This window comes from Quercus lobata, chromosome 1 (genome assembly GCF_001633185.2).
Source record: "Quercus lobata isolate SW786 chromosome 1, ValleyOak3.0 Primary Assembly, whole genome shotgun sequence".
Lineage (NCBI taxonomy): Eukaryota > Viridiplantae > Streptophyta > Magnoliopsida > Fagales > Fagaceae > Quercus > Quercus lobata.
Window position 1 is genome coordinate 4,148,882 of NC_044904.1, and position 16,950 is coordinate 4,165,831.

The window sequence follows — 16,950 nt, forward strand, 5'->3', positions numbered from 1 at the left end:
CAATGATGAATACAAATAAATGATAGAAATTAAATATGATTATTTCTTCTTCTTTTTTTGAGAAAACAAATATGATTGTTTTTAAATAGATAGCCATTGCCATTCTTGCATAATTTTAAATTTTATTAGGGCCATTAGAACGGCTGTTCCAAACGTAGTATTTTTTTCATATCTACATAATGAAGGATGCTCACAATTTTAAGCATCAAATTCAATACTAATTACAAATTTATGTGATCTGCATGCATATAAAAGTTCCCAAGTGAGTTAAATGATTGCTACATCCAAATACAAAGCACTTACTTTAGTTATGAACCATGTATATTTTGTTTCCCTCCCAACTAGTTCTATACTAAGTTATGATTACCTAACACACCAGTTGAAATCATCAGAAGTGGAGTGTAGAAATAATTGCATTGTACTATTATTTAGTGAATTGATTCATTCGATTTCGCAATTAGGGAAAATTCCAAAATCTGCAGCACATGAACTTAGCAATTACAAGAGATAATTTAAAAGCTATGCTTTGGAAGATGGCGTGGAAATTGAATAAGGATTTTTTTTCTTTTCCTCAATTTTTGTTTTTATTTATTTATTTATTTATTTATTTATAAAATTTGATAATTATAATTGAAGATGAGAGATTGCACCTTAGATGCCTTCATTGGAAACATCAAGAGATATCAAATATTAACTAGTTAAGTTACAAGGTTCCGGGTAGAAAGTTGACAAAACATTGGTCAAGTTCACATCAATACATAAAATGAAAAACAATTGTGAGCCTCTCTCTCTCTCTCTCTCTCATTATATAGCTGGCCATCTTGTATGCATGAACTCACCCTTTCATTGCATTTTTATGTGGGTAGGAAGTGCCATTTGAGTAAGAGTTTGTTGGCCAGTAGCAAATCATAACTTGAGACCTAAAACAACAAATTACCATTGAAAACTTCCAAGAGAACCATCCAAGATCTCAGTTTGTGGACAACGGATAATAATATTACATATAATAAAATAACTCACCCAGATATATGCATGTGCACTATGCTTTATGCCTAGTCTTGGACAATTACAAACTATTGTAGAATTGAAGCTTCTACAATAATACCAAATATTCTTGGGAGAATCATGGAAAATTTGCTAATGAAAGTGGGTAACACCAACCTATTGCTTTGGTTTTTCAGCTTTCCAAAAAATCCACAATGTTATTCAACAGGCTCTTCTGTGATTTATTTCCTGTTATCAAATTCAAACATACACCTTTATTTCATGTTGGCTATTACTCTTTGGACATAGTTTACTTTCAAATCGATGTATAGGAATTATACTAATAGTATACGTACGTAGATATTAACTTTCTACTTTTATATAATCTTCAATATATATATATATATATACATATAATTTTTAAATTATAAGAAATTAAAACTATTTGATGTTGAGTAGAAATAAATAATAGAAATTAAATATGACATTTTTTCTAAACCGATAGCCATGCTTACATAATTTTAAGTGTCTAATCGAAGTTATCCATAATCTACGTCCAACAGAATTCGCATTCAGCCGGAAAAGAAAATTAAAAAATTGACACTTTCAGGCAGAATATCAATGCATAGCATGCCAAAAAAAAAAAAAAAAAAAAAAAAAAAAAAAAAAAAAAAAAGAGCAGCATTCTGAGTTTTTATGCTGTAAGAGGTGGACTTTGTGTGTGGCCTTTTCTCACTTCAAATCCCCCACCTATGCACCCATCACTCTGACCAAAGAATAGATTGCTCTTTAGCAGCTAGTGAGGCGACTCAGTCCAATACGTACCCATATGTACAGACAAGTGAAGGGAAGAAGGACAAGCAAACAGGGAATAAGGTCCAACAGTACTGTCCAATGATATTTATGAATTCATTGAGTAACCATCAGTAGCATCTTTGTGAAAAGTATGGATATGCTTATCTATTGAAGGAATTGATGATTACCCTTGAATTAGTGTGAGGGAGAGAGATAATGAGAGAGGAGGATGTAGCAACTAAGAAACTATATTTAAGTTTTGCTATTTCGGAATATATTTTTTCATGGTTAGTGGTTGTTAGCTGATCAAAGAAGTCTTCCCTTTTCCTATATATATATATATATATAAAGTCTTTCCTTCAAATTTATCTTTTAACTTTAATTATATATCTTTTTTTTGGACTCAAAAAAAAGATCTTTGAATTATTAGTTAATATACTTTTATGATCTTAATTTAATTACTGTGTTTTTGAGAAAATTAATTTGAACTAAATAGTAGGGCTAGTTCTAAAACTAATGAAAAATGGAAACCAAAAAATCATATTCTCTTAACAAACAGGAACTAGGAAGGGATAAGAGATAAGATTATATTGCTTTTTGGTGAATTATTGGAATCTTAAGGGTAGAAAACAGAGAGAGTTGTTTAAAAAATAAAAAAAGAAAGAAGAAGAAAGAAGAAGATCACTACCAATTTGTCATAGTTAATAAATATCAAGTATGAAAATAATGTCTTTCTTTAAAAAAAAAAAAAAAAAAAAACTACACTATTAATCTCTGAAGTTTACTCTATGTGCGTAATTGTTCCCTCAAGTTTCAAGTGAGCATAATTAGTTTTTTTAAGTTTTCAAAATAAGCAATTGCACTCAAGTTAACTAAAGAATTTATTTTAAAAATTTAAGGGACCAATTGTGCTCACTTAAAAACTTTTTTTTTTTTGAGAAACCAGACCCGAAACTTAGGCTGGGCTCTATTGAAATCAAAAGAAAAATCAGGATACTTCGGCCATAACCAAATGGGCTATGTCCTCAGGACAGTCTTCCAACCAAACTTGAAATTCAGGACCTGTTCTAGCCCGTTTAGCTAAGGCATCAGCTACTCTATTACATGAATGAGGAACAAAACAAAATTCAGAAAAAGCTAAAAGAGAAACTTGGTCTTGGATGTCACCAACTATGTGACCATGCGCTGACTGGTCTGCTTCTCTGTTCTTAACTGCTTGGATGACCACTGCAGCATCTCCTTCAAATATCACTTCATGGAGACTAATCTCAACTGCGAACTGGACTACACGACTGCAAGCTAGTGCCTTCATTGTTGCCACTGATTGAGGGAGCGGGATATGCATGGAAAGTGCACCAATGACTGCACCTACATTGTCACGTATGACCACGCCCAATCCGGCTGCGTCAGTGGAGGAAAACAGAGCGCTATCAAAGTTGGCCTTGTACCAAGTCTGTGTCGGGGCACTCCAGTAAGGCTGAGTTGAAGCTTGAGATGTCATTGAGGTGTCTTCCTGGGCTTCGAGGAAGTCTTAATAGCATCTCACTCGCTACAGACAGCACTAGTTCAGTGGGTGAGTTGGGCGATCAAGGCGAACTGCATTTCGTCTGTTCCAGAGCAACCAAGATATGATTGCAAAAAACTCCACCCCATAGTCGTCCCTAACCTGCAAAAAACTAGAGAAAAGGTTAGTGAAATCCCTTGGTGGGAGGGGGGGGGGACCGCATGTTGAGCCAAGGTGAGTGCTTTCTAAAGGTTGGCCACCTCTGTACAGCCCCACGCTACATGCAGAATGTCTTCAGGGTGGGTTTTACAGATGTTGCAGCGGTCAGAGGCCACAATTTGGCGGCGGAAAAGGTTGTCCATTGTTGGGAGTGAGTTGTTACAGGCTCGCCAAATAAAATGCTTCACCCTATTGGGAGTTCGTAGCGTCCAAACACCTCTCCAAAGCAAACGCTGAGGGTTCGGATTTGAGCTACCAGGACTGCTAGCTGAAGCATCACTAGCTAGCAGTTGATATGCACTTTGAGTAGAGAAAACACCCGAAGGATTTTTAGACCAGATGATACTATCTTGGGGCAGCCTAGTGCTTTGGGGGATACTCGATATATTTTTGGCTTCGTGGGGTAGAAACATGTGTCTGACCTCCTCCTCTTTCCAGGCTCCAGTCTCAGTATCAATTAACATACTCACCTCATCAGGGGGAATAAAAGGGATCGGTGAGCTCACTGTTCTATAAACTTTGTCAGGCAGCCACTTATCCTCCTTTATACTCACCATTTTACCATCCCCAATCCTCCAAACCATGCCTTTCCGTACCACATCTCGTGCACTTAAAATACTCTTACATGCATAAGAGCCATTAGTCGACCTAGTGGCTTCAAGAATAGAGGAATCTAGAAAAAATCTAGCTTTAAATACTCTATGGCAAAGTGACTCCGGGTATTTTAACATCTGCCATACTTACTTGGCTAGTAAAGCTTTGTTAAATTTCTCAATCTCCTTGAAACCCATGCCTCCGACTTCCTTAGCTTGACAAAGACGCTCCCACTTTACCCAATGGACTTTCCTACCATCACCACTGTAGCCCCACTAGAATTTACGAATCATAGACTCAATTTCCTTTATCAAACCTTTAAGGAGTTTAAAGCAACTCATAGAGTAGGTTGGGATGGCTTAGATCACGGATTTTATTAGCACCTCTCTCCCTGCTTGTGATAGGAGTTTTTTCTTCCATCCTTGAAGCCTCTTTCATATTCTTTCCTTGATATAAACAAAATTTTGTCTCTTTGCTCTACCCACAATAGCCGGTAGCCCCAAGTATTTCTCATATTGTCTAATAGATGATACTCCCAAAAGGTGTTGGATTCTTGCTTGAAGATCATGGTTGGTGTTGGAGCTAAAGAAAATGTTGGTCTTGTCTCTATTAATTTTCTACCTCGACCCCTTTTCATAAATTGATAGGATATCAAGGATGACCTAACATTCCAATTCTTTTGCACGGCAGAAAAGAACACTATCGTTTGCAAAAAAAAGGTGGGATACATGTGGACCATTTCTGCAGATAGACACTCCCCTAATCAAACCTTCATATTCGGCCTTGTGAAGCAAACCTTGGAGACCCATAGCACACACCAAAAACAAATATGGTGACAAAGGGTCACCCTGTCTCAGACCCCTACTTGGCTTGATAGTACTACCTAGAACCCCATTAAGTAAAACTGAGTATGAAATTGACTTCACACAAGACATAATGGTTGCTACAAACCTCCCAGAAGAACCCAAGTGCAACATCGCCCTCTCCAAGAACTCCCACTCCACTCTGTCATAAGCTTTACTCATGTCAAGCTTTAGAGCCATATACCCTGTCTTCCCTTGTGTTTTACACTTTAGATAATGTAGAGTCTCAAAAGCCACTAGAACATTGTCAGTTATGAGCCTACCTGAGAGGAAAGCATTCTGCGAATCAGAAACTACATAGGGCAAAATCATTTTCAGACGATTAACTAAGACTTTAGCAATGAGTTTATAAACTACATTACAAAGAATAATAGGCCTGAAATTTGAGACTTTTTTTGGATATTTTATTTTAGGTATAAGAGCAATGAAAGTAGAGTTTAGAGATTCTGGAATAACACCGAAATTTAAAGCAGATAAGACTACCTTAACCACATCTTTACCAACAATGTGCCAGGAAGATTTATAAAAAATGGGAGACATACCATCCGGGCCAGGAGCTGTAAGTGGTGCCATTTGGTTGAGAGCTCTTTGGACTTCTTCAGCAACAAAAGGCTTGTTCAAACTCATGTTCATCTCATCTGTGACTGTAGGAGGTATACTACTCAAAATCTCATTAACGCCATCTGGGTTCAAGGTGGCAAACAAGTTACTGAAATAGGTACTAGCCAAACTGCCCATTTGCACATCATCCTCAGTCCAATTGCCGACCTCATCTTCTAAACCAATAATGTAATTGCTCTTGTTATGTTGGTTTGCTTTACAATGAAAGTACCTAGTGTTTCAGTCACCCTCTTTTAACCACTCAAGATGGGAACGCTGCTTCCACATTGTTTCTTCTCTAACCTTTAGCACTGAAATGTCATCACGGAGCCTCTTCATACGGATTGGATATGTTCTGTACAGATTAGCTTCCTCAGCAAAGCTCAACTCCTTCAACTTCCTAACTAAAGTGGTCCTTACATGCCCAAAAGTCTCTCGGTTCCAAACTCTAAGATTGTCTTGGTAACTTATGAGTTTTTTTAATAGTACATTCATCGGATCAGTATTAGCAACATCAACCCATGAATTTTTTATCACATCCTCACAAGACTTCTCTTTGATCCACATTGCCTCAAACTGAAATGGGCGCCCTTTCTTGTAAAATCTTTTGTGGTCAGCATCTAAAATGAGAAGGATAGGCCTATGGTCCGAATGGAAGCATTCCAAGTGATGAATACGAAAAGTAGGGAAACGTAGGAACCAATCCACTGTTGCTACACCACGGTCTAACCGGATCCATACATTGTGATCACCCGATCTTCTGCTGCACCAAGTAAAGGGGAAACCATTAAAATCAAGATCTTTAAATCCACAGTAATCCAAAGCATCCCGAAAACCTTGCATCTGTCTCTCTGGTCGGTCCAACCAACCCTGTTCCTCTTCAAGTCTTAAAATCTCATTAAAATCATCCACACAAACCCATGGTAGAGTCAATCTTTGGCTTAAGTCTCTGAGCATATTCGAGGAATTTTCCCGGCTGGCCATTTCAGGGTCCCCAAAGAAACTTGTGAAACGCCAGGCATCATCCATTCCTTGATCCACCACTCCATCAATATGATTATCTGAAGAAGTCAAAACATCCAACAAAAAGTCATCTTTCCATAATAAAGCCAACCCCCCACCCCTATTATGGCGAGGAACAACAAAGTGTTTATTATTCTGCATTTTACGACTTATTCTCTCAATAACTTCCCTATCAACTTTCATCTCCATTAGAAAGATTAGTTTGGGATCTTTACTGCTAACCAAAGCAGCGAGTTCGGCCTCTGTCTGTGGGTTCCCAAGCTCACAACAGTTCCAACTTAGGCAACTCATTGTAGCTAGTGGTGCTGGCAACCAACATTCACCTAAATATTTTCACTATAAAAACCTCCAACTGCACATACTCGTTTTTTCTTTTGAACAGATTGCTCCGAGAGCTCCAACACCGGTCTCCTATTTTCTTGCACTTCCATATCAGTACTGTCATTATTTTCACCAACCTCTCGCTCCAATTTTGACCATTTTTTCTTTGATCCATTTCGGGGTTATGTAGTAGCCTGGTTTGTTATGTCTGATAAGGGTGTAGTTTTTGCGTTGAAAGAAAAAAGTCCAAACAACCCCACGTTGTTTACTGCACTATTATCACTACCCTCTACGTTTTGCATGGGCATGATGGCATGGAATTGGCCTCCCAAGTCTGCCAACTCATTAGTTAACTCCACAATATTCATATGAGAATCATTGATAAAGGCAATACATATATTAGAGGCAGTAGATAAAGGCACACCTGATGGTTCAAATTCCATGGTAGTCACATCAATCATTGAAGTATCCTTCGTGTCCATCTCACCTCCCTTAGTCCCACTGTCTCTATTTTCAAATACTTCCTTGGAGCTAGACTATTTTTTCGGCATTGCAGGTCCCTTCTTCCACTTCGGAGTACCATGGGAACTTCAGGTACCACCACAACTGTCTTTCGCATAGGCCTCACTGGGTCAGCACGGAGCCACTCTCCATATTGTTGATCCTTTTTTTTTCAGCCTTCCCTTCCCTTGAAGCCACACTTCACAATCTCTCTCACCGTGGGTAACTTTTCCGCACCAGTAGCAGAAATTAGGTAGCCGCTCAAACTTTAGCAAAGCCCACCCCACATGCTCTCCACTAGACCATAGTTTATAGCACCGTGGAAGGGCCCTAGTAATATCTATTTTTGCTTGGATTCGCAAAAACTTACCTCCCTCGCCATCATCTTTTGGATCGGCCACCTATATCAGGGTCCCAATCATGTTACCCACTGCTTCACTAGTAACCTGAGTTTGACATTGATCCGGGACATTATGGAGTTGCACCCAAAACGTAACTGAGTCAAATGCTAGGAGCAGAACACTCTCCATATCCACAGCCTGTTGGAAAATAACCAAACTTTTGTCGTACGACCACGGTTCAAACTCCAGCACTCGTTCCAGGTCCATCACGTCGTCAAACTCAAACAGCAAAATTTTGCCACCAATGTCTCTAATCTTCATCTCACCAATCGGTTTCCACAAAGGTTTGAAGGTCCGACCAACTGCTTCAGAGTTAACCACTCTTTTTGTAAAGAACTTCACTGCTAAGTGGACAATGGAAGCCTCCTTTTTCCGGGGTACATCAGCCCCTTGCTCCACCTCTTCTGTCAACGAAAACCGAGACCATAGATCCTCAATGTTAGACATAACGCCGAGGAAGTTTTCAGTAAACCCTATGAGATAACAACACCCAAAGGAACAACCCAACACCGTCCTACCAGTCACTAGGGCTGAAGGAAAACCAACGACCTCCACGAAGAGAGGGACAAAATTCTACACACAACACTAAGGGACTTAGCTAGCAAACCCTAGCAGAGAAACCCTTGGCGGCGTGAGAAAAACGTTATGTAATACACAACTTCTTTTTTGTTAGTTTAGCTAATCTATCATTCACAAACAATTACATTAATTTCAATACTTTGTTATTATTCTATTAAATATTATTTTATTTATCTAAATTTTTTTTTTCAACCTATCCTTCCCCAGTTTAACACTCTTCGGAATTACCACCACCAGAGATCAAAAACACCCAAACACAAACACATCAAACCAACCAAATCCAACACCAAACATCAAACCCAACCCAATTAACAAAAACCTAGATCTTGAGAAATTGGAGTAACAACAATGATCTTGAACGGTTGTTAAGAAACCAAAGGTCTTGTAATAGCGAGTCCTAAGGCAATGGATACAATAGCTGACACTAAAAGCCTAAATGTTGTTGGTTTTGTCAGTGGTGGTCCATTGCTCATTTCAAAATACTTTTTCAAACAATTGAAAATGAATTTATTTGGGTGCGTTTGTATAGACCGTTGAAAAATTGTATTTTGAGTTTAAAATGCTCGTTTGTAAAAAATATCTAAGGAGTTGTGTTTACAAAATAGATTTTTGGGTTTTAAAAAAGTTTTTTTAATTTTCCAAAACGATTAACCAAACGAACCCTTAGTTTTGTTGATGAACAGTAACTCAATAGAGGTACTAAGTTATTGTTCATTTGTTTTTGTTTTTGTTGATGAAGTTCATTTGTTAATTTTTGTAAGTAAGGTATTGAGGCTGATTTATGAGACTTTTTTTTTTTTTTGATGAAGTTCATTTCTTAATTTTTATAAGTAAGGTACCGAGGTTGATGCATGAGACTTTTTGTTGAAATGCTACTTTTAATCATAGTACTTTTGCTTTCAAAAAAATCATAGTACTTTTAAAGAGCCTGAAAACAGTGCCTAGCTCATTGGCTAACAATTAAAATAAACTTTAATGTGTACATTTAATCATAGTACTAATATGTTTGAATGATTTAAATTTTCATATTTTTTTGAGAGAGTTTCAACCTATGGCGTCCGCTCCTGATGATAACTCTTTATCATCAGACCAAGACACCAATCAGTTTTTGGTATATATACATATCTATAACATAGGTTTAATAAATAAAATATAATATAAATCGAACACTTACAATTCCAATTGAATATCTACTAGGTGGCCATACTTAGAAAACTTTCTGTTCAGATTAGATTTGAGATTATCACAATAATTTGTACTTTGCATAAAAGATAAAAATTTGCAATAAGCCAATATATAAGTTGTTTTATTTTTAATGAGAAATCAAAGCATATTTACTAAGAAAATTACTATAATTACAATAGATAACAATACTATAATTATCAACAACAATGAAAATTCATGACAATGGTGACCTTGTCCATTGTCACATGTATTATGTATATTAGTCCCTAGTTTCACTAAGAAATCACATACCTTAGCTTTTGTGTTATCAAATACATTTCGAAATACTAAGCAGTTGCTAGGCATAGACATGGTGCCTTGAGAACCGTGTCACTTCTTCTCTTCCACCAAAGGCATAATTGAAATAACTTGCTTATCAAGTAGACAATTTGAGTAACCAATAACATGTTTCACAGATTCTATTTCTAATTCTAATTTCTTTCCCTATACTACTATAATGTTTTTACATCATTTTCCTATACTATGACTATTAATGTTAAAATTTATATTTAAATACTAATTTAACTAAAATTTGATTTAAGTTTTGTTCTATTTTTATTTCTACTTCTTTTTCCTATACTATTATTATGTTTTTACATCCTTTTCCTATACTACTACTATTAATGTTAAATCTTATATTTAAATACTAATCTAACTAAAATTTAATTTAATTTTTGTTCTATTTCTATTTTTACCTCTTTTTCCTATACTACTATTATGTTTTAACATCATTTTCCCATACTACAACTATTAATGTTAAAACTTATATTTAAATACTATTCTAACTAAAATTTGATTTAAATTTTGTTCTATTTCTATTTCCTTTTCCTATACTACTATTATGTTTTTACATCTTTTTCCTATACTACTACTATTATTAGGACTAACACTAACACATTACAACAGTTCACTTTAAAATTAGTTGATAACTTATTAAAACAAAAAATGTAGTATTTAGATCACTTTCCTACCTCAAATTAAATAAAATGAAATACTATCATTCATAATTTCTTTAGATATTGCAGATTATTTGTAACATAAAATTTAAGTCTGTTGAAAATGCTAAACTTTTGAAACCTTGAGATCAAAATGATCAATTAAATCCATATGCATAAAATTGCTGCAAAATGATTGCAATGGTCATCTGGCTGACCCTTTTGTCATTAAATCTGCATGTAGATTAATTTTTTTTCAATTTAATTCACTATTGTATGTGCAAATTTCAGGCTTATGTAACCCAAGAGGATGTGTTGTTAGGAACTCTCACTGTGAGGGAAACCTTAACTTACTTAGCACATTTGAGGCTTCCAACTAAAATGACCATAGAAGAATTCAATGGCATTGTGGAGGGAACAATCATTGAAATGGGTCTCCAAGATTGTGCAGATAGATTGATTGGCAACTGGCACTTAAGAGGCTTAAGTGGTGGTGAGAAGAAAAGATTAAGTATTGCACTCGAAATCCTCACAAGACCTTGTTTATTGTGTCTTGATGAACCCACCGGTGGCCTTGATAGTGCCTCAGCTTTCTTTGTAGTTCAAACTCTTAGAAATGTTGTTCGTGATGGACGGACCATTATCTCTTCAATTCATCAGCCAAGTAGTGAAGTCTTTGCACTCTTTGATGACCTTTTCTTACTGTCTAGTGGTGAAACTATTTATTTTGGAGAAGCAAAGATGGCAATCGAGGTATAATAGTTTACATATTCCTCTTTATCACAAGCATGGCTTTGCAAAATAAGTGTTTGATGCTGGCACAATAAATTTTTGTTGTTTTAAAAAATAAGAACATATCACTCTTAAAAGGTTTAATTTGATTTAAAATTCATAATGAGTATCTTCTTGGTAATCTAAGCTGTTTCATGATTCTTACAGTTCTTTGCTGAGGCAGGTTTTCCATGTCCAAGCAGAAGGAATCCTTCTGATCATTTCCTACTATTATTGTTCATACACGTGCACATCAAGAAGCCAAATAAGACAAAATGAGAGGATAAGTAATTTACCATGTACCAATCTGAAATCAACTTGTTACGGGGACCCTTACACTTATGCTTTTTACGGTAAAAAAATACTGCTATTTCCACAGATGCAAACTGTAAATAGATTTCACCCTTGTTACTATAAGCCATATAAAGAAAGTCAGTAAAAAAAAGTTACAAACCTTATTTCAAAATTTTAATTTTAAATATATTATACATATCTATATTCCTATAACATAGGTTGAATGAATGAAATATAATATAAATCAAACACTTACTATTCCAATTGAATATCTATCCAGTGGCCATACTTAGAAAACTCCTTGTTCAAATGAGATTTGAGATTGTTACAATAATTTGTACTAATTTGCAATAAGCCAATATATAATGTGTTTTGTTTTTAATGAGAAATCAAAGCATATTTATTATGAAAATTATTATAATTACAATAGATAACAATACTATAATCATCAGAAGAAAAAAGAAATTCTTGACAATGGTGACTTTGTCCATTGTCACATGTATATCAGTCCCTAGTATCACAAAGAAATCATATACCTTAGCTTTTGTGCTATCAAATACATTTTTTAAGTACTAAGCAGTTGCTAAGGATAGACATGATACCTTGAGGACTATGTAGCTTCTTCTCTTCCACCAAAGGCGTAATTGAAATAACTTGCTTATCAAGTAAACAATAGCATGTTTCGTAGACTTTGCATCTTCAAGCTCAAAATACCTGAAAGCGTTACACTTTACTAATGTGAATAAAAAAAGCTTAGCAATTGAAACTTAAAATGACGAGAAAAAAACACCCAACTCCAAGAGACCATTTAGATTTACTGCTATTGTAGAAGCAAACATTTCTCACCCTCACCTAAAAATAAAGGAAAATGTAAAGACCACAATAATTGCAAGGTTATACCAACTATACAAACTTAACACATAGAAACACGTATATCCACCCCAAATATATATTGTATAGAAAGAATAAAACCCCACCTACCGGAGGCCCTACGTTTACCTTTGCTGGTGAGAAGAAATCCTCAACTACATGCTTGTTTATATTGAGTTTACTCTGTCAACATCAAGATTATCACAAATTTTCCATTAAAAAATTAACATGTCTATGTATTTTAAAAATCTAATACTTGAATTGTATATTTTTTATGTTCTTAATAAGCTTGTCAAATTTTGTTCAAATCAAATATTATTTACTATTTGATCCATAAATATATAAGAAAAATAAATTTTTTTAAAGATAGATAGTGTATCAACTACCAAGAGATATTCTTCTAAAAAAAACTTTCAAGAGAGACCAAATTAGTAGCAGCTCAACTACAAGTAGTTTAGTTATAATGTAAATAGTTACTGGTTAGCATAATGTGATTCTTCACTGATTTTCTATTACAAAACTGCATTTGGATAATTTGTTGCAATAACTTAAATTAAACAAATCATTGCAATAACTTGATACCAATTATTTTTTCAATATATTACGATGGAAATTTTAAAGTAATAGCTTATTGCAATGAATATATCATTACAATTACTAAATATTAATTATTGGGATAATTATAGTAAACCCACCTGAGGTAAGACCCGTTTGCGCTTTGCCTACTCGTGGTTTAAAACTTACCACTTTGCCCACCTGAACTTCAATCCATTACCCACCTCACTCCCAGCCGTTAGAAAAACACATTTTTAGGGAAAAACAAACATAACAAAAATCAAAAAGCTAGGGTTTTAATTGCTTAAGAACTTCTATAAGAACAAAGTACATGGAGCTTTTTCAAGTACTTGATGAGATTTGATTTCACAGTGACTTCCATTAAGCCTTGAAACCTTTGCGAAGACGAGAGCTCCTCGCTTTCTATTAGAATACTACTACTACTACGATCCGACGCCGTTTTCTTCAACTCTGAGATTTCAGCCTCCATTGCCTTCAACTTCTTCTCGATTTCTTCTCTTTTGTATTCAATCTTCGTCCTCAACTCCTCCAGTTCCATTCTCAACTTTTGGTTCTCAATCTCCAACGCATCCACTCGCTTCGAAGCTCTATCAATCTCTGCGTTCTTGGATGAGATCTTGCTCTCCAGGACAGGAACAATAGCCACCGACTCTTTCAAAAGCTTGTGCCCCAAGAGTTCAGTTTTCAATAGCGACTCTCGCTCGCGCAGATCTTCGACGACACGAAGCAACTCGGCGACGTCGGGTGGGCGAGGTTGAACCTGAGCGGAGGAGTGTGGAAAGTACACGCCGAAGGAGCGTGAGAACACGGCTTTCGGAGGAGCTTTATTAGTCGGACTCGGATTCGGCGACAGCGATGGAGGCTTCAGTGGCGTTTCTCGTTTCGAACTCGTCGGAGACTTTTGTAGCCCCATTGCCATTCTCACCTTCCCAGCCACCATGGAAAGATCACGATTACACGAACCCTCCGTTTTTGTTTATCTCAGACAGACAGACAGATATAACCCTAAAAAGATTACAATATATTTCTTAGGTTTTAGGGGCTATGGTATACAGTGGGGAGAGAAGCCAAGATCAGAGTGGGATTTGTGTGCTATTCCTCCCCTTTGTTCTTATAGAAGTTCTTTAAGTAATCAAAACCCTAGCTTTTTGATTTTTGTTATGTTTGTTTTTTCCTAAAAATGTGTTTTTCTAATGGCTGGGGGTGAGGTGGGTAACGGATGGGTAACGGATTGAAATTCAGGTGGGCAAACTGGTAAGTTTTAAACTACGGGTAGGCAAAACGCAAACGGGCCTTACCTCAGGTGGGTTTACTGTAATTATCCCTTAATTATTTTACAATCTATTGCAATTACAAACATGAAACAATTATCAATTACAACGAATATATCGTTGCAATAACTTAATCTGAATTATCTTTATCAATTATTTGCAATCTATTGCAATAAAATTTGTGCTACAAGATATTTGAAAGTAGTTTAATTATAACTTGCCGTTAAAGACCTTGAGCTTTTCTCCAATGGAAGATTGGTGACTATAATTTCCAATAATTCCTTCTATTCAGCTTCGGAAGCTATAGTTGATGAAGACATTGATGGCTTCAGATTGCAACCAGGTCAATTTGCTAAAATCTTAGGTGGAAACTAGTTATTTTATTTATTTTTAACTAAAAAATGCTATGTCATTAAAAAAATGTCAAGTCATTGTTCCGTTAGTCACATAAGTAACACCGTTAACGGCAGTTAGTAAAAGGACTAATACAACTCATTTTTTAAACTTGAGAGACCAATTATGCTCAGTTGAAACTTAAGAGACTAATTGTGCACATAGGGTAAACTTGAGGGACCAACATTGTCGTTTTGCTCTTTTTTTTTTTTCTTTTTTTTTTCTACTCCATTTTCCTATTCTACTACTATTATTATGAAAAAAGAGTTTTGTTCTATTTTTTTTTTAATTTCTTTTTCTATACTACTATTTTGTTTTTACAGCTTTTTCCTATATTACTACTATTATTGTTAAAACTTATATTTAAATAATAATCTAACTAAAATTTGATTAAATTTTTTTTCTATTTCTATTTCTAATACCATTTCCTATACTACTATTATGTTTTTACATCCTTCTCCGATACTACTACTATTATTGTTAAAAATTATTTAAATACTAATCTAACTAAAATTTGATTTAAAATTTGAAAAAAAAAAAAGTTTTGTTCTATTTATGTTTCCTCTTCTCTTTCCTATACCACTACTATTATTGTTATCACTAAAAATATTAGTGATGTGGAAAATTGTGAGTCTCCAAAGTGACATGACAAAATAGAACATTTAATAAAATTGAGTTTTAATAAACTAAATATTTTGTCATTGATAATTAAATATATTGCTTGCTTGTTCAAGTAAAGGAATTGCATGCATACCGAAGATAGCAAGTAAAAAATCCATCTTCGTCTAAAAACTTGTAAAAGAAAAAAAAAGGTTAAATGAGAAGACAAATCAAACAAAGAAGATTGAATCAATTGTGATTTGTGACAAAGAAACATTACCACAGTTTTTATTTTTATTTTTATTTTTTTTATGGATGAATAATTATATTTTATAAAGATGAAGAAACAGATAACTATCTCCCTATTCTTACATTTCAGTAGGTGCAATTGCGGACTCACATGTATGAGGCTTAACACTTGTGTGTTGGGGAGTGTAACATAGTTTTAAAGATTGAGAAAAACATTTAGGGCGTGTCTGGATAACGCTTATTTTGCTAAAAATTGAAAACTGAAAATACTATAGCAAAATAATTTTTAAATGTATGAATAGTGCTGTGGGATCAATTTTTAATGAAAGTTTTGGTGAAAAAAGAGGTTTGTGGGTCATGTGAACAGTGCACGAGATCCACTGGAAAAGACAGAAACACACTTCTAAAAAAAAAAAAACGCAGACATAGGACACAAAGAAACTCTATCCAAACGCTCATTTGTAATAAATTTCTCAACTTTTTAAAACTTTCTTGTAAACAAACACAACATCACCAAAATTAAATTTATAAATCTTTAAATACAAAGACCAGAAATTCAAATTTCATTTTCCTTTCTCTCCCTCTCACACTCTCTCAGATCAGACTCTCTCTAAGCTTAAACTCTTTCGACTCTCTCAATTCTTTTGGCTTTGATATGGGTTTGGAGAGAGATAGGCTAAGATCAATGAGAGTTGAGATCAATAAGAGGCTGAGATCTAAACCCATGGCCAAAAGCCAGCAGTGGTGGTCATGGGTTGTTTCTCTCTCTCTCTCTCTCTCTTGATTGTTTGATCAGTTGTGGTGGTGGTGCGTTTGATTGTTTGATCAGCAATGGTGATGATGGGTTGTCTCTCTCTCGCTCTTTCTCTTGATTGTTTGATTAGTTGTGGTGGTAGTGAGTTTGATTGTTTGATTGTTTGATCGATGGAGCTAGAGGTGACAAAATTGGACACGATCCACAAACCCAACACAACATGACATGAAATTAACAGGATATGGGTTGAGGCTTAATGGGTTTGTGTCATATTTGGGTTAACACAATTGACCTGTTTAATAAACGGATCGGGTTAGTATTCAACCCATGAAACCTGATTGATCATTTGTGATATTGAGATATGCTTTTGTTTTGAATGATTATTTGTGATGCAGTTACTCGTTAGTTCTGGATTTTATATTAAAAATATTTATTTGTTTTTTTTTTCATAATTTTTTTTTAATAAAATTTGATAAACAAGTCAACATGATTGACCTATATAGTCGGATACTCATGAGTTGACACGGCTTTAACCCGACACGCGAACATGAATTGCCACCCCTAGGTGGAGGTGGTTGGGTTTTTTTGGGGTTTTCGTGGGGTGGGTGGTCAATTGGGTTTGTTGTTGG

The 16,950-nt window shown here is 35.2% G+C and overlaps 3 protein-coding genes across 3 annotated transcripts; all 3 read right to left on the reverse strand.

The window, feature by feature from the left end:
• Positions 1–2,767: 2,767 nt before the first annotated feature.
• Positions 2,768–3,280, reverse strand: LOC115993904. The gene has a single exon (XM_031117893.1). The coding sequence runs from the start codon at positions 3,278–3,280 to the stop codon at positions 2,768–2,770; it is 513 nt and encodes a 170-aa protein (XP_030973753.1).
• A 248-nt stretch (positions 3,281–3,528) lies between these two features.
• On the reverse strand, positions 3,529–5,697 carry LOC115993913. Its single transcript, XM_031117904.1, has 4 exons — positions 5,502–5,697; positions 4,825–5,252; positions 4,247–4,371; positions 3,529–4,150 (listed from the first exon to the last, which is right to left on the reverse strand). Exons 1-4 carry the CDS (start codon positions 5,695–5,697, stop codon positions 3,529–3,531), a joined length of 1,371 nt encoding a protein of 456 aa, XP_030973764.1.
• A 102-nt stretch (positions 5,698–5,799) lies between these two features.
• On the reverse strand, positions 5,800–6,873 carry LOC115993921. The gene has a single exon (XM_031117916.1). The coding sequence runs from the start codon at positions 6,871–6,873 to the stop codon at positions 5,800–5,802; it is 1,074 nt and encodes a 357-aa protein (XP_030973776.1).
• Between the last annotated feature and the right edge of the window lie 10,077 nt (positions 6,874–16,950).